The 24,113-nt window shown below is 42.1% G+C and overlaps 1 protein-coding gene across 1 annotated transcript in view; it reads left to right on the forward strand.

Annotated features, from left to right (window-relative positions):
- SORCS2 (sortilin related VPS10 domain containing receptor 2) overlaps positions 1-24,113 on the forward strand; it is a gene marked incomplete at its 5' end in the record, with an annotated part of 136,868 nt that overhangs the window by 69,713 nt on the left and 43,042 nt on the right. The window contains 10 exons of the mRNA XM_081015136.1: positions 569-658; positions 2,659-2,838; positions 3,841-3,987; positions 9,718-9,820; positions 15,513-15,589; positions 16,138-16,229; positions 19,360-19,467; positions 20,114-20,234; positions 22,136-22,269; positions 23,691-23,819. Coding sequence (XP_080871262.1) covers positions 569-658; positions 2,659-2,838; positions 3,841-3,987; positions 9,718-9,820; positions 15,513-15,589; positions 16,138-16,229; positions 19,360-19,467; positions 20,114-20,234; positions 22,136-22,269; positions 23,691-23,819 — 1,181 coding nt within the window. The remainder of the gene's footprint in view (positions 1-568; positions 659-2,658; positions 2,839-3,840; positions 3,988-9,717; positions 9,821-15,512; positions 15,590-16,137; positions 16,230-19,359; positions 19,468-20,113; positions 20,235-22,135; positions 22,270-23,690; positions 23,820-24,113) is intronic.

The following is a 24,113-nucleotide window of genomic DNA, read 5'->3' on the forward strand; positions in this document are numbered from 1 at the left end:
CCTCTGGCCCCTCCTCCTCTGCTCCGTGTCCTGAGTCTGCATTGCTTTCTTTGCTCTCACTCAAGCCTGTTGCTTCTGCAGCCTCCAACCCTTCTGCTCCGCTTCATCCTCTGACTTGTCCACCCTCTGGGCTCTAAGCCTTCCTTCTCAGAGCCCTAGTGGGCCTCCCTAGTGGACTCCCCAGCTGGTGCCTCCCACCATGCCTCTTCATCCAGCTAGTCCCTGATATTTGAGGCCTCCTTCAAGTGGAGCAATTCACATTTCAAGTCCCCACTTTTGAAAAGTCACTGCCTCTCTACTCAGCAGGTCAAATTTCATATGGAAAGGAGAATTTGTCTTCAGAGTGAGAGTCTCTTTTGAGGCCACCAAGTGAATTCATGGTGGAAGCAAGATTTGAACTGAGAGCTTCTTGATTTGTACCTCTACACTATACCAGCATTATGTTGAGATGCTATATAGTGACATTGAAATTTCTAGTTTTAATCATCAGTAATGAGCTTTGTTTCTTTAATAGTTAGAAACTGATGATACCCACTATAAAACGGCACCAACCTTTTCTCTTTCACAGACATCATCAGTAAATCAAACAAACTATTATGTGTCTCACCTTCGGAATGAATTTGTACAGATGAAATTGCCAAAGTATGCATTACCTAAGGTAATTATCCACAAAATTCCTGTCCCTTTTCTTAGCCCAAAGTAGACTTGTTCTGTGCTTTGCTAGATTTGCCCACTAATTATTCTGTGCAAATGTTTAAATACAAGTAGCTAGCTCCCTGGCTGCATGCGTTCGGCACATGTGCGATCATTGACATGTGCTTTGTTTTCATCTCTGGAAGGGGGCAGAATGGGGCAGGGCGGGCTTGTGCACACACCCTTCTAAAAAATGTCCATTTTAGAGCCAGTTATCTGTCAAATCTCTGTCCAGCCTCATTAAGATTCTCTTTTACTGAGCTGCCTGGATGGACAATACAACAGAGTGAAGACACTCTGTATATGTGGACGACCACAGGTGGAGGACATCTCACACTATTTACTATACTGCCCACTATACACTGGACCCCAGAGGCAATTTCTCACCCTACCACCTGTACAGGAAAGATGTCTCTCCCCAGCAGAGAAGATCCTATGACTTCTTAGCAATGTAAACATTTCAATGACTCACAAAGTAGCCCTTTTTGCTCTGGTGGCCAAAAAGATCAGAAAGACGACCCTGGACAAAATAGCATTGAATTGTAAGAGAAACAGAGATCTAAATAGACACTATTATTTGTGGTGCAGCATCCCTTTACATATATTTATTTTTTATTCAGATTTGTCATGGCCAACGGCTAGTACAAAAGTTATTTACTTATTTACCCCATCAAAGCACTCGGTGTGTCAGAACACAACCACCACCCAAACAGGGAGTTGCTTGTAGTTTACTTGCCCCAAACTGGTAGTTGTTCCACTTCACCCACAGCCCAACCCTGAAATACCCTTATATGAAATTGTGGGAAGTGTATCCCCACATTCTCCCTGTGTGTAATAGTCACCTCAGAGCTTGAGGTCTAGATATCTGGAGGATCACCTACTTCAGTATCAACATGTTGTCCATGCTTTGGGATCTTCTTTGGAAGCCCTTCTCCATGGGCCCCCACTTCCTGAGATGAAGTGGATATAATCTGCAAAGAGGGCCTCCTCAGGTTGCTGCCAGATAGCCTGTTTATCAAACATTCACCCTGCAGGGACATTTGACAACATTGACTATGCATTGAGCATCCATTATTATTTGTATGTGGATGTGTTAGACAATGTTGTGTCAAGTGAGAGTGAGTGATGTTGATACCTGATAGGTTCCAGAGAGGATGCACTGAACTCAGGAACCTATCATGATCAGCAGTGACCATGGGTTTAGCTAAGTCTGCCTTTCTCAGTCCTCAGAATTAGATATCATCAACCATGGCTACAAATTCAATCTCAGTCCCATACACAAGTTTAGACCTCAGACTGGGCATCTGATGTGTGTGGCAACCATCTATTCTACCACTTCAACCCAAAAGAAGTAGATAAAGGACAGGCAGTTGTTGTTTGGAGCATAATTTCTTGGTGCTTGTTTCCTGATGAGAGGGGGTTACTACAGTTTAGGGAACCAGCCTTTCAGAGTATTCACTGCCTATGTTAACTGGTACAAGATCAAACTTCTCATTTATCAACTTGGATTGCCAGGGGCCCAACCTACTTCTGATTCCCTGCAGCTTCACAAGCACTTCTGCAGCATTGATTGATGCATATGATCTTTCTGACAAGTCATACCCCCATTCAGTATCCAACATGGGTAACTTGCTGTATAATCACAGAAGCAATTCCAGCTCCCCCTTTGCAGAGGCTGTCATTTCCGTTCTCCTCAGTCCATGTATCTTCCTCAGAGATGTTGTATCTTGTAATCATATGGAAACAACAGAGTCTTATCTATTTTGTATAGCAGATAATGTGCTAGCAGATACAGCTACATATTCTTTACCCTTCAGTTTTTCTGTTCCAAATAATACATGTGAGATTGGTCTGTGGGGTGAGAATTATAATAGTTTTTTTCTGGCATCTGGCAAGCGTGAGTTGGTTGTAAATGCTGTCCTGTCTGGTATACATTTTATTTTGTATTGATCTTTTCCCTTTCAGGATTTACAAATTATCAGCACTGACGAGAGCCACGTGTTTGTGGCTATCCAGGAATGGTATCAGACAGATACTTACAACCTTTACCAGTCTGACCCACAGGGCGTCTCCTATTCCATTGTGCTAGAGAATGTCAGGAGCACCAAGCAGCCTGAGGAGAATGTGCTAATAGATATTCTGGAGGTAAAATGCTCTTCATTTATTAGGCCCTCGTTTTGCTGACTCTTCTTGATCCTTGATCCTTTCTGCTCCTTTGACTACTTTTGAATCAGAACGATTGTTCCTCTTTTTGCTATAGTGGAATAGTCATGTTAGTATAAATACACCTTACTCCTTTTGTGAGGGTGCTGGTTGAACTTGTTGTTCCTGGCCGTGTGTGTGTGTGTGAGAGAGAGAGAGAGAGAGAGAGAGCGAGAGCGAGCGCCTTTGGGGGTTCGTGGAGCTCCTCCAACCTGCAGAGGGAGGATTGTTCAGTGTGTAGGCTCTATTTGCATTGGCCTCACACACGGAGTGCCAGACCTGTTAGTGTCTTTCCGCATGATATTTCTAGACACCTGAAATCTTATATGTCTGTAACCCAAAGAATCTTAATTATTAAAAAAATTGGGCATTTTTACTATCTCCCCTTTCAAAATAAGGGACATGACAAATGCCCCCAAATAGATAAGGGGCCTCCAGGAGGTCAGAATTTGGTATACAACTAGTCTACTATTGATTACTAGAACTACATATTTCTGAGCGGCATATTTGACTCTCTCAGAATAAAAGAAAATAATTGCCTCCCAAAGTATTGAAGGTATTTGCACATTATTTAAACAGCTAAAATTTAGTGCCCAATATATCCTGATCACTGCTTAGCCATAGACAGAAGACAGATCTCTAGACCTATCCTTTGTCCCTAGGCTTAGTGGAATATTCAGTCTTACGCATGTGAAATACTTATTCTGCATCTAGTATAGTTACCACATGCCCAGATTGGTCCTTGGATTGCAGGGCATGATCATGGATTTCACATTATTTAATCTAAAGAACTTTCAGTGATATAAAAATAAATGGTTATGTAGATAAGCAACTGGCATACTTACTTTTTTGTTATTCAGTAGCAAAAACTGCCATTAAATATATGTTAGAGAAGGCTGTGAATACTGCTTATTAACCTTCCTACATTTTGTGTTTGTAATGTAGATTAGGGGAGTCAAAGGAGTGTTTTTGGCTAATCAAAAAATAGATGGAAAAGTTACCACTCTTATAACATTCAACAAAGGCCGTAACTGGGACTATCTTACACCTCCAGCTGTTGATATGAATGGTAAACCAGTTGACTGCAAACCGGTAAGCATTTCCACCCCTAATTTGTAATGGCAAAAATAGTTATAATATATTACAGGTGTTGGGTTTTTCCCCCATCCTAAAATGTTTGTTCAGATTTTCAGGAATTAATCTAAACATTCAGCATAACAATCCAATTTTCCTAGTACCTTTTCAAGCTCCAGATGAAGAATTTCACAGTTTAATGTTCCTCCATGAGACAATTCCCTGCTAGCAGTCAGTGAGAAGGCCAGCCTTGAACTCTTCTCCTGGACGTGCAACTTTTCTAGGCACAGATACATTCCTCAGCCCCCAGGGATGCCGTCTGAAAGGGACCCAGTACAGCAGGAGCTGCACCTTGTGGTTCCGCTGGATGTTCAGATTGATTCTCCTGCTCTGGAATTTACCTGGATTTGGAACAAGCTTTGATTGATCAAATATACAAATCTGATTAGAATGAGTGAGAAAATAATAATCAATATCTTTCAAGCAAAACAGTATTTGTTCTTGCATAGTATGACCAGGAAATTTGAATATGAAATTTGGATGTGTCTTTCTTCTATAATCTCAGCGTCCCTTGAGTGGGGTTTTTTCAGTTTTTCTTCTTCTATTGCTGTTTCATAGAATTGATGTAAATAAATAAAATAAAAAACTGGATCCATGCTGTAAAATAAAGGAGCAAAAGTTTAAGCTCAACAATCCCATTAATTTTGTTTAAACGGCCAGTCACATACAAATTTTCAGGTCCATTGAGAGCTGTGTTAAAATATTATATTAACTAAGATTTCTGAAAAGTAGCAGTCTCAAATAAAAGAAATCAAGATTCATGTGTTCTGCATCAGTAATAATAATAATAATAATAATAAATTTATTATCTATACCCCTCCCATCTGGCTGGGTTTCCCAGCCACTCTGGGCAGCTCACCATTAGTATTTGCCATTAGGCCAGACTAATTACTACTATTCACTGCTTACATTTGGGCCATATGGGATTGAATTGTTTCTACTTCACTAATTTTCATTTAAAACAAAACAAAACTCCAAAGGTCATGATTTGGCATTTGGGACAAAAGGCGGAACTTGATCACTAAACAGGAGGAAGTGGGGGCTGCCGTGACATGGGCTTCAACACCAGCCTCTCTTGTATAGGAAATGTATTGTAATGATTTTAGAATCATAGGTTCATAGAATTGCAGAGTTGGAAGGGACCTAAGGGTCATCTAGTCGACCCCACTGCAATACAGGAATATCAGCTAAAGCATCCATGACAGATAGCTATCCAACCTCTTGACAGTAGTCCATCCAACTTTCCTCCATCCTTTCATCTTCCTTACAATTCAGAGTAAAGGCTTCATAATGCATGCAAATATATGTAATTAATTTGCCATCATTCTTTCTCAGCCTTGCCCCTCTGCCTGGAACATGGGAATAATAATACTCATATGGTGGTGATGGTAATTGTAAAGGATAACAGCTCTGAAGCTGCTACACATTTCCCCTTTTGTATCTTAGCCCTATTAGGGCATCATGGTGATCTGGAAATTCCACATGTGAATATTGTTCGTGAGGACAAGCACACTATCTGTGACCCCGCCTGGTCCCCCTCCATTAGTTGAAGAGCGACTGTCTGAAGCAGGGAACCTCCTGTATTTTTGTAGGTTCCCTATGCAATTTGAAATCAGGTTTCCCCATTACTTGGAGAGTCTACATGAGTAATGTAGCATGGGGAGCATCTGTGAGCACAGGAGTCTCCCCATTTCAGACCATTCATTCATTCATTTACATTTATATCCCACTCAAGGTGACATACAGTGGTACCTCGCAAGACGAATGCCTCGCAATACAAAAAACTTGCAAGACGAAAGAGTTTTTCGTTTTTTGAGTTGCTTCGCAAGACGAATTTCCCTATGGGCTTGCTTCGCAAGACAAAAACGTCTTGCAAGTTTGTTTCCTTTTGGATTTTCAATGCATTCCTATGGGAAACCGTGCTTCGCAAGACGAAAAATTCGCAAGACGAAAAAACTCGCAGAACGAATTAATTTCGTCTTGCGAGGCACCACTGTACATGGCTCTACCCCTCCTTGTTTAATCCCCACAATAATAACTCTGGGAGGCAGGTTAGGCTGACTGGCCAAAAGTCACCCATTGAGCTTCATGGACAAGTGAGGATTCAAACCCTGGTCTCTCCCAGGTCATAGTCTGACATTCTAACCACAATGCCACACTGGCTCTCCAGTCCATGGAGGTTGATGAGGACGGGGGTGAAGGGCAGAGCTAGTGTGCTTGATCCCACAGGTCCTCTCCTCGCTTATATCACAGAAGGCATGAGGAGGACTTTTTTTGCTTTGTTTCCCACACTTTCCCCCCTATATGAGGATTGATTACTGTGTTTTTCTAAACTGTTATGCATTAAGGGATTGTGTGTGTTTTGTGCTGAAGAGATGTCATGGAATACTCATAAGTATTTTATCTATGGAGTCAGCTGTAGAATGTTTCTATCAGTCTGAGCTGATGCAAAACACCGGGTTGTTTGAAAAACAGGTTCACACAGACCTTAGAGCAGGGTTGGAGAACCTGAACTACAGCTGCTATCATGCCTGATCTTATGGGGCTGTTAGGGCAGCCTCCCCTTCTGTTTTTCCTTTCGGATTTTTTGTACTTGTGTGTACCTTGGGATTATCTTAAATCTGCCACTCTTGGTGCAATTTAGCTACATAAATATAAGCACAGGAATTATTAGTACAGTCGTACCTCTGCTTACGTATCCCTCTGGATATGTAAACTTTGGGTTGCGAAAACGGCAAACCCAGAAGTGTATACTTCCGGGTTTACCGCATGCGCAGAAGCACGCCTCCGGTTACAGACTTTCTGGGATACGGCCAGGCCTCCAGAACGGATCCTATCCGTAACCAGAGGTACCACTGTATATAGATAGAGTTATAATGTTGCAACACTATAGTGCAATATCATTATAACTTAATGTTATAGCACTATAATTTAAAAAAACAATTAGAATGATAGGATTATAGTGCTATAACACTCTTTCACTTTAAGTAACAAGTATAGCTAGAGAAGCATTCTAGCTCTGATTAAAATATTGATTAAGGTAGGCAAATAAAGGGACAATAAAATGCCGGTCACTGCATATATTATAATGAAGGTGTGCTGAACTGTGATGTGTTCATCTGCCCCAAACCTCACTGCCTATTTCAAATCTCATGCTTTAAAAAAAAAAAAAAAAGACAGTGTAGTCCTAAGGGCATGTACGTCAATGAGAATTGCACTGTTCTTCCATTCTTCAAAAAAAAAGGTGGACTTTCTATGGTCTGAGAAAAGGCAGAAGAAAGGAACAGAATTGGCACAGGAAAAATACTGGGTGCCAATGATTGGATAACACTGTTGTGTGGATGTCCCATAAAAAGTGAGTGACTGAAGCATGGCAATTCCAAAGTTAATGTCTAGTGTGGAAGCACCCAAGAACAGGGGTAGCTGTGTGGAAGACATAGAATAGGAAAACCTGATGAGGTGTCTAACCAGGAGAAAGAGAAACTTGGAGTTAGGGAACCGAGATGGGACTGTTGGAGGACAAGGGGAGAGAGTAGTGAAGTAAAAGCAAGAATCAGAAGGGAAGGAAGGAAGGAAGAGAGGGCAAAAGCGTTGGGGGGGGGGAAGAGGCAGGTTGCTGAGGAGAAATGGGGCCAAAGGTAAGAGCAGGAGGGAAATTTATCCTGTCCTTAGGGCAAGGCAGGCTGTATTGCCATTGACAGTAGAGGTGGCGGGGTGTGTGTGTGTCTAAATGCTGAACAGGCAGGGAGCGTGAGTCATGCTAAAATGCTTAAGGACCTTAGAACACACAGAGGCAATGCATAGGAAGAAGTAGGAACTTGTGGAAATGGAGGGTAGGGGCAGCATAGGAGCGAAGAAAGAGTGGCAAAAGAGGAAGTTGTTTGAAACTCAGCCTCAAGAGAGCCCAGCTCCAGGAGAGGCTGTGAGCGGCTGTTTTGTGGGTTAGGGAGCCAAAAGGGGGTGAAGTACCCTAAAGCAGCTTCTGACCCCCCCCAACCTAATTTGCACGTTCTGAAACAATCCACTGAAATGCAGTCATCCTTTGAAATTCACGCTTTTGCAATTGATATTTTGCAATGCCATTCTCCAACCAAGTGATGTGTATAATAATAATAATAATAATAATAATAATAATAATAATAATTTATTTAAACCCTGCCCATCTGGCTGAGTTTCCCCCAATCGAGTGTTAAAAACAATACAGCATTTAAAATGTATTTACTGGGGGTAAAGTGTGCATATAAATGCATATATTAGTGCAAATAGTGTATGCACTGTTTTGGGGGGAAATTGCATACAGATATGTATCTGTTAGAAGAGATTCTCTGATGAATTTTAATGAGAACCTTTTTTTAAAAAGAGTTGTGAAAATCACAGACTGCTGCAGAAATGTGGAGAACTGAACTTAATGTTGGGAAAATGTGAAACTGAGAAAAAATGAGTTTGACACATCATATCTGGGCTCATCCACAATTCCTTTTGACCAATTCCTTTCCCCCCGGGAAAACCAATCTTTAGCTCTCAGCTGGAACAAACTACAAGTTTTCTCCGGATTGATGTTTGCTCCGATTTAGAGTGGGTTTCCCTTGGGAAAGGAGCAGGGCAAGGGGAAAGCTGCTGGGACCCAAACTTTCTAGACACAGGACAATCGGAAGTGTAGCTGACCCCTCTCTTAATACATTTGTGAAGTCCCAGATCTAAGCTTGAAGAGACTCCGGTGAATGACTGAGAGGTGATTCTTTGGACAGTGATTCTTTGTTGAAAAAAATGCAGAAAGTATTTTTTTTGTCAGATCCTCTAATCATCAACTGTGGATCTGTGGAAATGTAATGTTTCTATTACAGATTTTGATTATTATTGCTTTTTATTTCCATTGATGCACCCTTAGGGTGAAGAGCAGGATAGAAATATCAATGATAAATAAATTGTGAATAAGAATAAGCATAGTTTACAACTGATGACCACACATTATCATCTTTGGAAAAATGTGATTGGTTAACCCTTGCATTTTATTTTTATTTTTTTGGAAGCAGAAGGGTGTGAGTAACAGGGATATTACTTTTGATTTTGCAATGAATCTTCTTTATTTACTTGTAATAATCACAATCACTTCCAAGCCTGGAGGAAGAAATTAGATACAGTAGAAAACCACGGGGTTGTCTGATATATATGGGAGATATGTCTTATTCCAGTGCAGAAAGAAGTATAAATGGAATTACCCTGAACTAGGAGAATTCTCTTTAAAATATATTTCCCAAAGTGACTATGGTGACTATGTAAAACATCCCTGTGACAACACATTTTTGCTGGTTAGTTAGTTGATTGTGTCTTGATGTTTTTTCCTGCTACAATTTCAATCTGATTAAGCAAAGGATGGGTGACTTTTTCAAAGACCACCAAAATCTAACAGTGCTAATGCTCTTAGAGATACAACAGGGTAATATCTCAGTACAGGGTCTGCTTCACTGTGCTGTTGGCATTAATGCACATTACATCAGCACAGGAGCAGTAGTCAAAGCAGAAATAGTAGCTGTACTAATAGTGTGTCTTCATGAAATAATTACCCTTGTCTCTCCAGAGAGAGCTGTCATTACATACCATTTACCCATAGTGTGTGGCTGTTTCAAAAATTAGAGGCATTCCTGCCATTCTGCTAAAAACAAAGACTTTTCTTTGTTATCTTTATAGCCTGATTGCCACCTTCACCTCCATCTCCGCTGGCCAGACAATCCATATGTGTCAGGAATGGTTCATACCAAGGATACAGCACCAGGACTCATAATGGGGGCAGGTAAAAAAAGAGAGTGCACTTTGTGTTTGGTGTTCATTGATCAAAAAGTTACATAATATTATATGACATTTAACCAATTCTCCATTGCATATTATCTGTCCATATAAAGCAGTTAACTTACTTCATGTGTGCCTGATTATTTTCATTGTGCTTGAAGAATAAAGCAGCACAGAAATGACCAAGGATGGGGCTCTCTCCTCTGTCTTGCTTTTACCTTGCTGTGCCTGTTGATGCCATCACCACAGATGCCACACCCTAGGTGGAGAGGAAAATGCAGTGTATCTCATTCTTTTTATTCCTGACAAGGGAAAGAAGAGGCAGTGGCAGCAACAAGCACTTGGCAGGAGGAAGGTGGGAGCCACTGGGTGCTGTGTGGATTATTGTGCTCCCCTCTTTCTCCAGGCAAGTTGAGCACCAAGCGCACTGCACCCAGGAGGAGAGAGAGAGCCCAGGGGAAAGCCACATGACGCTGTGCAGGTCACAGACCCACAGCCCTTGCACTCTTGCCCTGAGTACAGAACATCCAGTGGGAGCAAGAGAAACAACCCCATGAGCAGAAGGGGAGATGGGACAGTGGGGTGAAAGCAGGGGTGGGAGGCAGAAGCTGGGGGTGAAGGACTGAATCTGTCTGTTGCTCCTCTTCACTACTGTAGTTCACGTATGAAATAACTGAAGTTTGAAGACAGACCGAGATATTGTGGAACATCATTAACCAAGTGCATGCAAATGCTTTTTGCCATGATAAATTTATCCATGATAAATTTCTGCTGCCCTAGCTTGGTGTAAGGCGATTCAGCTCCATCTGAACAAACAACCTGGCTCTTTCCCTTAGTGCTCCACGCCTGGAGTAACTGATTGCAGACACTTTCCCAAGGCCCTGCCACTGTAGTGTTGCTTGCAGGCGGTGAACCAAAAGCGCCATTGATACAACATCAGAATTATCAGAGCCACTGGGGAAAAATATTTGCCTATTCAGTGCACTACCTTTTTCTTGCCCTCTCTCTCAGTTGACTTCATTTCCCTTCAGTGATAGCACATTGCCAAATATTATTGGCTATGTTCTGTAGTGTAGTGATGTCAACCTGGTCCTGCTTAGCTTGGATCACACATGTGACTAAACCAGGAAAGAGACTGTAGCAACCACCTGGAGAAAAACAGGGAACACCAGCAACGCCAAACAGGATTAAAAATTATATTCCCACGATGGAAGTTTTTTTCACATAATTTTTCCAATCCTCCCTCTCAGTCAAAAAATTTAAATGAATGAATATTGAATGCAAATCTGTTCATTATTAATTACTTTGAAAGTGACTGAAGCTGCACTGTATGAATTAAAAGGAAAAGGAAAAAAGAAACAAGTTAGCCTACAATTTAAAAACAAGACACAAAAGGCAAAGCCCTTTTGAGGTCACAGGGAACCCTGGACTTATCTACACTTCCTCTTCTCCTGCTGCTTTCCCCTAGGGAAAACCACTCTTTAGTGTTCAGTTGGAGCAAACAGCACTTCAGGTTTTCCCTGGATTGCCATTTGTTCAGATCTTTTGCTAAAGAGCAGGTATTCCTTTGGAAAGGAGCAGGGCAAGGGGAAAACCACTGGGACCCTTGCTTTCTAGGCACGGGTCAAACAGAAGTGTGGATGAGCTCTTTCCCTGAAGATGATGATGATGATGATGATAATGATAATGATAATGATAATCATATTTTTTATTATATACCACCCATCTGACTGGGTTCCCCCAGCCTCTCTGAGCACTGCTTTCATATGTCTTCTAAAAGTCAGGTAGTTCTTTTCCTTGACATCTGATAGGCGGGTGTTCCACAGAGCATCACATATGCAGAATGAGTATAATCACTTTACACAGCAGGTGAGAGTAATAATCTTTTTGAATGCTCCCTGGACCCAAATTAATTGCTTTTCTTTTAAGTAGGTGTATCAAAAGCTAGCATATCAGAAGGCATAGCCCTCTCTTTAATATGCCTGAGTTTCTTCTATGGGAGCATTCAAAGTAGTCTGGAGCAGTATAGTGCAGAATTCTAGCACCTCATTCTCTCCTCAGATTTTGCACAAAATAATTCTTAGAACCAGTTGAGGCCTTACTTCCGTGTGCAGGGAGATTGGGAACAGACCTTTGGCTCAAGCCCTGCCTCATCTGACCTCATGGCACATAGAAGGGAGGTCCTGCAACTGGAGAATCTTGCATGCATTTGTACCCTGGATCTTTCTTTACTTTGCTTCTTGGACTGGCTTTCAGTGCTTTTTTTATGTTCCTGGTCTTACAAAACTTAGAGACATGTGCGTGATCAAGGCCAGAACACAATAAGTGTAGGACCACTGTCGATGTGTAGGATGAAGATGCAAGCTCAGCGACTGATCAGAAAACATCAACTTTTGTGTTGATGCTTGTAGTAAATTGTGCAGCCCAGCAAGAGACAACTAGTGGCTTCCTGTTAGTCATATGTATTGTTTTATACCAGTTCGAGGAGCAAACTAGAATTTAAAATGTAGTTCTTACTACTGAAGTGAAATGGGGTGTCTCTCATATCTGGAAAGTTACTTTTGAAGGTGTCGAGAGAGAGGCAGCCGCCTATATACACACTGCAAAAAGCCTTCTGTTCTCTGGTAGTCAGAAGAGACAGCCAGAGGCTGTGCAATTAAAGTTCAGGGTTTGACCAATAGGAAGTCACTTTGGAGGAGACAGTCAACATAGGCATCAAGACAGAAGATGAAACAGCAAAAATATATTGAATTGTATCTCAGAAAGTGGATTTTTACGAGCACCGAAAGAAAGTAAACCCCTGTGGAATGAAGTGCTTCGTTTTTGAAGTGTGATACCAGCGACACACACTAGTGAGGGGAAAGAATGGCAGAAAACTAAACTGGCCGCATAGGGATCTTCAGAATTATATGAAAACTTACTGTTTGTTTGTAAAGACTTACTGTCTATAGAATAAATTTCAAGGAAGTAGACACTGATGTAGCACGAGCTTGCCAGAACAGAATTGGAAAGTAAAGGCAGAGGGTGGCTTGTTAGAAACAGGCGGAAGCCAACGTGATACAGTGGGACCATTGCTCAGCTTAGAAGAAGAGACTCGGGGCAAGCCTGAATTACTGAGACTGCTCAACTTCTGACTTCACAAAGAAGGAAAGTTGCGACATGATATTTAGCCATGTTGATCCAAACAATGATGAGGCCAACCAAAAGCATGCTCATGGATACATTGTTAATCCCAAATTAATTCAGATGAGCAGGACCTAGTAAGTGTCCAGGCCGGGTGAGCTTTCCCAGTTTCTTTGCTGTCATAGCAGAACTCCTGGGAAACCAGTTTCCTCCTAGAAGACTGGAGAAAAACTAATTTTGTCCTTGATCTTAATTAGGCTGGGCATTCTTTTCAGAATGAATTAACAGTTAAATCAAATGGGATTCATTCAGTTCAATTTTAATTCATTCAAAAAGAACACACAGAGTATCAAAAGAATGTGAATGAAAATGGTTCTTGTTACTGACATTTGTATCTATTTGCTCTAAATTGGTACCATTCAGAGTTGGGGGCTTACCTTCAGGAGTGGCAATGGTGGCAGTGAGCTAACCTCAGAGACCCATCCTAATAGCTGCTATTCTCCCCCACCCTTAAGAAATGCTCTGAATTTTACATTGTCTTGGGGCATTCCAGTGAAAAAATGTTGTCTGCTATTTTAAATAACACAGCATCTCTGGGGGGGGGGGAGATGGGGGAATGGTAACCTCCAGAAGGACCAAAGTAAAACTCTCTTGCCATCTGAAAACTAAAATTAAGGGAAATAATGAAATGAAAGTTCAGTATTTTTTTTAAAAGGGCACCTCTGTAAGAAATGCACATCACTTGCATTAGTTGCAAATAGAAAAAGGATGACTAAGGAAATTTCTATTCCTGGAAAGGTCCCAGAGGAAATAACAAAAAAGCTCATTAAACTAGATTAAATATAGCAATTAATAGTGGTGAGTGTGGTTTTATACAAAGTTGCCACACAGCCCAGTCCTAGGCAAGTTTACTCAGTTTAATCAGAATTGCATCCTGCTATGTTCCATAAAAAATATTGGGGTGAATTTGTAGAGTGCATTCCAGGATTGGGGTGCTGTGTTTGGGAGGGGCTTAGCATATTTCATAACTAATTCTGGCAGCCCTTCGTCTTCCACGCTGAGCCTGAACACTGTGGCCCTATTTTCATTATGCAATTATTTTATTTAACAAAACGTTGATTGAAATGAAACCTCTAAATGATTTACAAGAAATATTTTAAAAGTATCAGTAAAACAAAACAGCAAAAAGTGATCAAGGGGGTGGAGCAACTCCCCTATGAAGAAGGGTTGCAGTGCTTGGGACTTTTTAGTTTAGAGAAAAGGCAAGTGAGAGGTGACATGGTACAAGTTTATAAAATTATGCATTGCCTAACACTAGAACTCACAGGCATCCAGTGAAGCTGAATGTTGGAAGATTTAGGACAGGTAAAAGAAAGTACTTCCTTGCGTAGGGCATAGTCAAACTTCAGATCTTGCTCCCCCAGAGGCAGTGACAGCCACCAACTTAGATGGCTTTAAAAGAGAATTAGACCGTCGTGGTCCTGGGCTCCCAGCCACGGCAGAGCTTAGTGGAGGGAGAAGCCAGCCAACCAGCCAAGTCTCAGTGGGGTCCTTGCCTGAAGGCAGAGTCTGTACAGTATACAAGGTCCAGTCCAGTCCTAAGGTCAGGGGTATCTCAGTTCACGTAGTCAGATGGTCTGGGAGTCAAGAAAGCCGAGGGTCCAAGGTCACGAGAAGTAAGAAGCAGCAAGGTCTGGTCAGGAATGATGAATGTCCCCAGCCTCCACAGTAGAGACACATCCCCTCTCTGTGTTTCCGTTCCTTCAGGCTGCTGCTCAGCAGGTGAAGCAGACTCTTGGCCCATGACAGACAAATTCATAGAGGGGGGGCTATCAATGGCTACTAGCTATCTCCACAGTTAACAGTGGGTGGAAACCACTGGAGGAGAGAGGGTAATCCAGCAGGCTATTTTTATGTTCTTATGTTCTCATAAAGTACTTCTCTACATCAGCCAGTGTATGGGGTGTAACAGTGAGGAATATGCATATATGTGGAACCAGGCATGCTTAATCAACATAAATGATTAAAATGATTTTTTATGTGTTGAAGCCGCCCAGTGTCTGGGGCAACCCAGCCAGATGGGCGGGGTATAAATATTATTATTGCTATTGCTATTAAAATGACATATGCAAATTTTTAAGAGGCTCTCATACGAGGAGAGGGAATAGTTAATGCAACCTAGCATTGAGGCTATGCCAAGAAGGGATTACTTTAACATGAGAGAGAACAAGGGCAGCTCTCTGCAGCCAACGTTGAGCAAGCCCCTGGCAGAAGAAATAAGATATTCTGCTTTGAGACAGAACTTGGACCACTAGTCATTCCATTTCAGTCATGCAGTTAAATGGTCTGGTAATTGTAAAGTCTTTAAATGTAATTCTTCAGAACTGCCTGACTCATTATTGGGTGTTGGGGTTGCTGTTGGGAACCTGGAAGACATAGACAGCCTTTCACAGCTTTTGTGAGGCTAATTCTCATCATAAGATGAAAGCCCCTTGCTTGTGGGGTAGGTGGGTTCTTGTGCTTCGGAACAAATAACCACGAGTAACCCTTGCCTATTTTGCCTTTGTTCCCAGGCAATCTGGGTGCCCAGCTTGTTGAATATAAAGAAGAAATGTATATAACATCTGACTGTGGCAAAACCTGGAGACAAGTAAGGAAAATGAATCTGTTATGTTGTGTTCGTGTGTAGATTGCTACCTCCATTTCCTTACTGGCTCAGGCGTCTCTTCTCATATTATTGCTGTAGAGCTCCCCTAGTCAGACTAATACTGCTATCCCATCCACTCTTCCTTGGGGGATTGCTTCTGGTAAAGTTGGAATATAAAGTGACCAGTGCAAACATTTGCCTCATGCAAATTCACCCTACCTCAATCTGCTCTGAAAGATTGGGAGAGCCTCACAGAGCTGTGAGCTGGGGAACAATAGGGGAGATTGTTCCGAATAGAATGCTTGCTCTGATGGAATAAGCACCATAGACACAGAATTCCACCCCATATATTCAAATATTTCTTATGTATTTAAACAAGTCTAGCACAATATACAGTCAGTTCAAGGAAATGTGTAACCATTTTAGTGTTTTAAGGACTGGTCTACACATTTCATTAATAATTAAATATATAGCATGGGATACTTTAGTAATACATTCCCCACCCCAGCCTAAAGCATGGTCATTTATTGGGTTTCCCCCCTGCTTTCTAGGTCTTTGAAGAGGAGCATCACATCTTGTATCTGGATCATGGTGGAGTGATTGTGGCCATCAAAGACACCTCTATCCCACTGAAAATACTCAAGTAATTCTACAGTAAACTTCCATTTTCAGGAACAAGTCTATTCCATTGGTTGATATGAGTTTTTCCTTCCAAGAATTTACTAATCTAATATTTGCTCTGCAAAGATGATGGTTTGGTTATATTGATGCAGTAATAAACACCGGACCTCTCTGAATGATACAAAGATCATTCATAGATGGGGCAGGCTTTTTGTTGAGCTTGCTTCCTCTGGGTTATCAGAGTCTGTTGCAGACAGAGGCAGGATGCTGACTGGGCAGTGCTTTGATCCCAGTGAAACCTCCTTTAGGTAAGATATGAACTCTACTCACTAAGATGATCATCACACTTTTTGTAGGATACCCAGCCACATGTACAAACATACACGCATGCTGCACAGACCGTATTGTGAAGTTGAGGTGCTGAGGGGTGGAACATCACTACCATCCTACTCCCCTTCTATAAATATTCATTGTAGGCATGAGGATCACCTGAATAGTGTTACAGTGGGTAGGGGTTAAGACTGTGAAGGACTGTTCCCCAAGTTAAAGCAGCTAAGTCATGTTTCTGTGCAGTGCTTGCTTTGTTTTCTTGTGTTGCTGGCAATATTTCCTTGAGTCATTCAAACTTTTTAAAATTAATTATTCCTTGAGTTATATGTTTGTGTCTGGTGTGGCGTGAGAAAACTTTGTTTCATCCTGGACTGGATTGCCTGGGTCAACCTGCATAGGGTTGGCACATGGGGGACCTTGGAATAGGCTGCAGGTTTGGATGAGCACTGGAGACTCCTTTGCAGCCCTGTGCTTCTATATTTAGTGTGGAGCCCTACACCAAGCTTTTGAGTTAGGCAGGATTCCAGAACGTACTAATTCTTCATGAATTCTGTTTTTTAAAGGTGGGGATGAAAGAGAATCTACTGAGAGATACTAGAGAATGCAAGGTCTGAGTACACACTGGGAGCCAAAAGAGACATTGCACTAAATCACTTGCTGCTGCATCATTCAAAAAAACAATAACAGGTGCACAGTGTGAATTTCATCAGAACTGTATCACAATGAAAATCTCTCTCCCCTGTAGCAGTTGTTAGCTCCATGAGGAAAACTCCCTTTCACCTTAATATAAGTTTCTCTCTCTGAACTTATCAGCAGCTGTGGAGAGTGATATGTGAGATGGTACAGTTTCTGTCTACACTGTTCAGTTAGCCCCTCTCCCCAAGCCACAGTCCCAATGAAAACGGCTCCCACACCTGCCCTTAATTGATGTTTTTTAAACGGCATACCGTCTAGTTTAGTGTCCTCTCTAGCAAGGCCCTTAAACTGTGGGTGGGGTTCCCCCCACCCTCCTGCAGCTTAAGCCGGTGCATAAACCTGGGATTCTCCAGAATACTATAGGACTTGGAAAAATATAGAGCTTATCCACACTTACCTTTCGTCTGCTCTCTCCAGGCACAGTCCATGTGAAAATCTGCTCTTTAAAGCTCAATCAGAGCAAACAGCAGTCTGCAGAAAACCCGAACTGATGTTTGCTCTGGTTAAGCACTATAGTGTGGGTTTTTGTGGGGAAAGCTTGGAGGCAAGAAAAAACCACATTTGAACATGGAGCTTTTAAATGCAGACCTGTGCCTGGAAAGAACAGAGCAAAAGGTAAGTGTGGATAAGAACATATATGAGAAAATTTGCAGACTCTGGACTAATATAAAACCCACCATGTTGGTTTACTGGAGGAGAGGTGCTAACACCAACTTTTAAATTGCAGCTTATAGTGTAATCCTTCCATAGACATCTGTCTAGAGCAGCCTGTATCTTTGTTGTTGACGTCCATGCGTGGCACTCTGAATGGTGTTATAGATGTAAGGTAAATTAACAAATGCTAGGGTTTTGGTTATTTGTGATATGAAAGGAGAATACAAGTTGCAAAGGAATTTCTTGGTTGGCTTATGCAACCTGGCTGGCTTAGTGAAGAACAAACCTAACACGACAAAAAGTGTTGATGGGCCATTGAGGAGAGGAATCCTTTAGCCTGCAGGGGTGAGATGTTGATGGGGTGAATGTTTGAGGGGACAGGAAAATGAAGTTTTCAAGCAAGGGGTTGCTGGGAGAGAGAAGGAGGAAGGATTGTGGAGATCCATCTTGGAGAGGGAGACGAAAGGTTGCCTGCACTGCTGCGGGTCATGCTGTGAGATCTGGACTTCCTCCATGCAGCCTGAAGGTGTAAATAGGTGGAAAAAACATATTTCTTAAAGCACAACAGTCTCAGCCATGTCTTCTATTTTCCAAAGGAACACAGAGAGAGGGGCAGGCACCTGACTTTTGTAACAATATGGACATCTTCATCATATGTGAAGCTGAACTTCCACAGCAGGTCACCAGAGTAGATGTTATAATGCTGGAAGAAATATTTACATGCATGTCTAAGAATCAAGACAGAAGTAAATCACAAACACTTTATTCTAAAACAAGTAGTAACAACCATAGCACAACTGAACACATATTCTTAGGTCTCACTATTCCCTATAGTTGACTCTCATCTCTTTTTATAGGCTGAATCCCTTCAGCTGTCGTGACTCAGAGGGAAACTACTGTACATACTAAACCACCATAATTTGTCTATGCATGGCAAATTCTGTGTTCTTTCCTCTGGGGTGCTTATCAGTCCTTGATTTACTGGTGCAGTGTGCAAGACATGCTATTCTACAATGGAATGTGAAGATTTTAAGTTTCTAATTTGGAGAACTGATATGGTTGTTTGAGGGAAATGTACTGGTGGAGAGATTTAGCTGACTGGGATAACAACCAAAACAGGCATCCACACATTGTGACCTTCTTCCTTCATTGTTGTCTTCCTCCTCCATGACTTTTAGGGGATGGATTCAGTACATTCAGTCTCAAACCTTTATTGGCATATAGACAAAACTCCAAAAGGTTCAGTACAATAAAATCACTCAGCAAAATCTGCACCTAAGAATTAAAATACTGTTGTATAACATTCACGCATCCTCCTTGCGTACATTCACAACTCAACTACTATGGGCTTTTAAAGTCCTATGGCTTAATTAATTATTTCTAATGGTGGTGATGATCAGTACTTATTTTCAAACCATTCTGTATAAATGAGACCTGCAATAAATAAGAAACAATATTTTTTTCATTTACAGGTTTAGTGTCGATGAAGGCCAAACATGGAGCACTCATAACTTCACCAGTATCTCCGTTTTTGTTGATGGCCTACTCAGTGAGCCTGGAGATGAGACTTTAGTCATGACGTGAGTAGAATCTACTGCACCAGTACACAAACTGCATGGGGAGAGTTGGAAGTTGCCTTTAGAAGACATTCCTTGTTTGTGTGTGCGCGTGTGCTCATGCACACACCGACATGTTACAAGAATCACATCAGCCTCCACAGGCAACACAGATTCTCACTTCTGAGAATTCTGAAGAGATGGGCAGAGAAGGCTGTTGAGGATGACAAGGATACACGCAGGGAAGGAGGAGACCTTGGCCACCACTTGCCCCTGTTTATCTTTCCTAGTGACAAGGACTCATCCACACTTCTGCTTGTCCTCTGCCTAGAATGCATGAGTAAGAGCAGTTTCCCTAAACCCTGATTGCTGTTTGTTCTGATTCAGAGCTAAACCATGGGTTTTCCTGGGTGACATCAGTGGGGCAAACGGAAGTGTAGATGAGCCCTGATTGTCCCCAGGCACTGTGAAGGGAGGGATAGGGACACAATTTGTCACTAATATGTAGAATTGTACACAAAATACTGTGACTACTAAAAGAGTCTGAAAATGCAACGTATGTTTTTACACCCAACAACCAAAATAGAACTTATTGATTGGTGTTACTCTCCTGCATTTTATCCCCTGTTTAACTGGTATCTAATTCTGAAGCTTTTGATCTTTCTCTTAGAATCTTTGGACACATAAGTTTCCGCTCAGATTGGGAGTTAGTGAAGGTAGATTTCCGCCCTTCTTTTCCTCGAGAATGCACTGACGAGGACTATGAATCATGGGACCTGACAAATCTACAGGTATAACCTCAGATAAAATAGTCGCTGCCACAACTGGTGACACTGGTCTGATTCAGTGTTACATGTACAAACCAGAATGAACCCTTCTGTGCTTCTCCTCTCCTGCCTCCCACTTTTGTTTGTAAAGGGTGGATATGTAAAGCTTCCATTCATGGTCTAGATATAACAAGCTGCAGTTGCCTGTTTCATGTAATTACAGAAAACTGTGGTGGTTTGCACAAACCATAGTTATTTAATAAGTCATGGTGTCATCCTGGTTTAATATATTGGTTTCTTAACTAACTATGATCTGTAAAAACTACAGTTTTCTAATTTCAGACAAACTAAGAAACTGCAGTTTGTTATAAACACCAATTGAAAACTTTTTAATTTCCTCCTCTTGTAGAGGAAGGGAAGTAGGGAACATTTGATGCCAAGGCTCAAAACAGCTCATGTATTTAACACTAAGGCGGCAGTCCTGCACTGCACTTTAAGGAGTAAGTACCATTAAACTCAGCCTTTACTTCTGAGTAGACATGCCTAGGATTTAATAGGAAGTTTTTTCATGCCTAATTGTGTTATGGGGAAATTTTCCACAGGGGTCACAGCACACATTAACCATTTCCTCCCTATCTGTGCCCCCCTCAAACAAAGCCAGCTTGCCACAGGAATTAGACAGACCCCTAGAGTAATTAGACTTTAAAAGCCACTTCCAGTAAGATACTTTTCCTCAAGCCTAATTACTGTATTGTGGGGAGGGGAGGTTGCAGGCCAGATGGGGAAGCCTCATAAGCCACACCCAGCCTGTGGGAAGAATCTTCCCTACCCCTGGACATTATTTGGGTTTCTAAATCTATGTCTTGTTTATTCCCAGAAATTGTCAGGGACTGGGCAGAGGAGGAATGGTGGAGACCGCCTCCCCAGCTTGACCCTTCCAGGGAGGAAGAAGAGATAGACAGTTTAGATTTACAACAAGGGTTTAAGGGAGGTCACAGCTCAGAGGCAATGAGGGCGAAAGTTGGGAAATAATGGGAGAAGAGGAGGAGGAAGAGGAAGCATCGGGCGGGGGGGGGGACAGCTGATGGACACAAGTGTCTTTAGAAAGCATTCCAGACACCCCATCTCCCAGAACCCGGCAAGACTTGAAAGTAGAAGAGCAAAGAGCTCAAAGACAGAATGCCCTTGTCAGCACCCATAGGAGAGATGATGCAAATGACGAATGAGAAAGTGGGGGAGACGGGGGTGGAGATTCAATTGGGACAGTGCCATTATCCAAGAGGCTGGGTTCTATAGCCTCTCTCTGTAAATAGTGAAAGCAAACGGTAAGAAACATTTCCATGTCTTTGTACATTCCTTTGTACATGCCTTTGTACATTCCAGGAGTCACTGGCAGCAGCCTGACAAAAATTCAGGTTGATAGCTGGCCATTAAGGAGTCACCAACACTGATTAGTATAAATCAAATATTACCTCTACTAATGTCAGCCATTTAAAAATCTTTTTTTTTTTAGTGCTAAAGAGAATTGGCTAGCTGTTAGCTAAGGTGAGAGAGTCTGCATTATTAAAAGCCATGTAGGCCTCAGATTGCTGGTTTTGACCTATAAAGCCTGAAACCCAGAGGGTGATAACGTGAGAGCGGGCCTTTTCTGTGGTGGCTCCCCATTTGTGGAATGCTCTCCTCAGGGAACCTTCTTTAGGCACCAGGCCTTCGGTTAAGTAAACAATCTATGTCCTTTTAAACTGAATGTGTGTGGGTGTTTTCATTGTTTTCTTTGTCATTATGCTATGTATTTTAGTTTTTTATACTGTAAACCTTTCTGTGATCCTTGGATGAAGGGCGGTAGGTAAATAACAAACAAACAAACAACCTTTGTATGTTTAATCCTATCTGGTAGTTATGAGAGTTCACATTCTAATGTTCAGGGCGACCTCTGCATCATGGGTCAGCGGAGAAGTTTTCGGAAGAGGAAGAGTTCCTCGTGGTGCATTAAAGGAAGAAACTTCACATCCGCACTCACTTCCACAGCTTGTGAGTGCAGCCCTTCTGATTTCTCATGGTGAGCTTTTCTATAGGTCTTTGTGACGGCTTAACTACATATTCTGTATTAATCTTATTGAAAACCCTAATATTTAACAGAAGTGGTAGTTATGCACTGGTTAGAAAGAGAAAATTATTTCTAGCTTTCCTTTGCGGATGCGGTGGTGGTAGTAGTAGTAGTAATAGTCAACACTTCATATCTCCAGCTGTTCTACCCCCCCCCCCCCATGCATTTGTCAGAGTTACTTAGAAGACTTCATACCCCACCTTTCAGTTCTAAAGGACCCCCATGGTACCTTACAGACAGATTTTGAAAACAATATAGGGCATTTGAAAATAAAGTATAAATATGTAGAATTTTGAAGTACATACAGCAGCAGCAGTAACTTCCCTCCCAAGGCCTTCGCACATAATGTGTTCACTGCCCACCAAAAGTTGAGCAGTTATTGAACCTGGAGGAGCTTCCTTGTAACAGCATTTCATAACTGTGAGGACTTGACTGAAAAGGCAGTGTCTCAGTCACAACTCCAAGCAATTTCTGGTGCCCCCCAGCCCCCCATAGTTGGGCTGTTGTGTTTGTTTGTTTGTTTGTTTGATTCCATTTATGAATTTCACAGTGATTCCACAGCAAACAATTGGAAACAAATTTCATATGTAAGAACAGTTAAAACCCAATACAGATACAGGCCAGGATAACGAACAACACTTAAAGGGTTTGTTGAAAAAGGATTGTGTTGTGTTTGGCTCCTAGCTGCTCTGGTCCTGTGTCAGTCAGAAAATGGACTGAGTGAGGACAGGAAGTAGCTGCATACTCAGCTCTGAACATTTCCTGCCTTGGATGCAGGGTGGCTATCACAGCTCATGTGACGGCCTGAAACTCACTAAAGCCATATTTCAGCTGAGACCAATGGTCCTTTTACAAGCACAAATGATCAAGCTGGTGGCACCTGCATTTAGTCCACAAAAACTAGGGAGAAACCCAAGACACAGTGGCTCAGCCATGACCAGAATCCTACTGCCCAGGTCTGGACCAGCCCTTACATAAAGGTTGTTCCTTCGTGGAGTGCTGTAGGGCCAGCCCACGCTAGTGGAAAGAGGCATTGCACACATTCTTTCCAGAGCCTTTTTACTCACCACACTGCCTGCTTGGGTTTGGGAAGGAGCTTGCAGGTGATAGGCAGTTTGTTTGCATTGGGTCCTCAGGGCACTGTGGCTGCATTCCGGTTGCAGGACTCAGTAGACTCCTGCCATACAAGAGACCCTGGGGTGGGGGCTGGCTGACCCTCACACACTTGGCATGAGATGGCCTCCCTATGGGCTACAAAAGATGCCAGTTGTGTACTCGTACTCCCCAGGCCACGTACACTACAAATAACACTTTACAAATTAATAGTAAAGACAAGTCAACTTCATGATTAATGCTTGTTTGTTGTTCTGTAGTGATTATGGGTTTGAGCGTTCAGCACTGCAAAAATCTGAGCCAAACACGTGCTTTGCTGACTTTTGGTTCAACCCTGAAACTCCTCCTGAAGACTGTGTCTTAGGGCAGGCCTACAGAAGCAGCACAGGGTAAGTACTTGGGGAGTGTTCTGCTGTGGAAAGCAGCCCCATAGCTTGCTTCCTTTCTTCAGTTAATCCATTGCCTTTCTAAATGGATATTGAAAGGTTGCTGTTAGCCATTCCCAGTTTGGTTTAACAGACAAACCTTTTTCTCAGGGAACTCTGCGAGTTGTGGCTTTGGGAAGAGAATAGGGGTCTCCTAAGACTCTCAGCACCCTGAACAAACTACAGTTCCCAGGATTCTTTGGGTGAAGCCATGACAGTTTGAAGGGGTATCTTATTGCTTTGAATGCATGGTGTGGA

The sequence above is a fragment of the Podarcis pityusensis genome, assembly GCF_964106645.2.
Source record: "Podarcis pityusensis genome assembly, chromosome: 7".
Lineage (NCBI taxonomy): Eukaryota > Metazoa > Chordata > Lepidosauria > Squamata > Lacertidae > Podarcis > Podarcis pityusensis.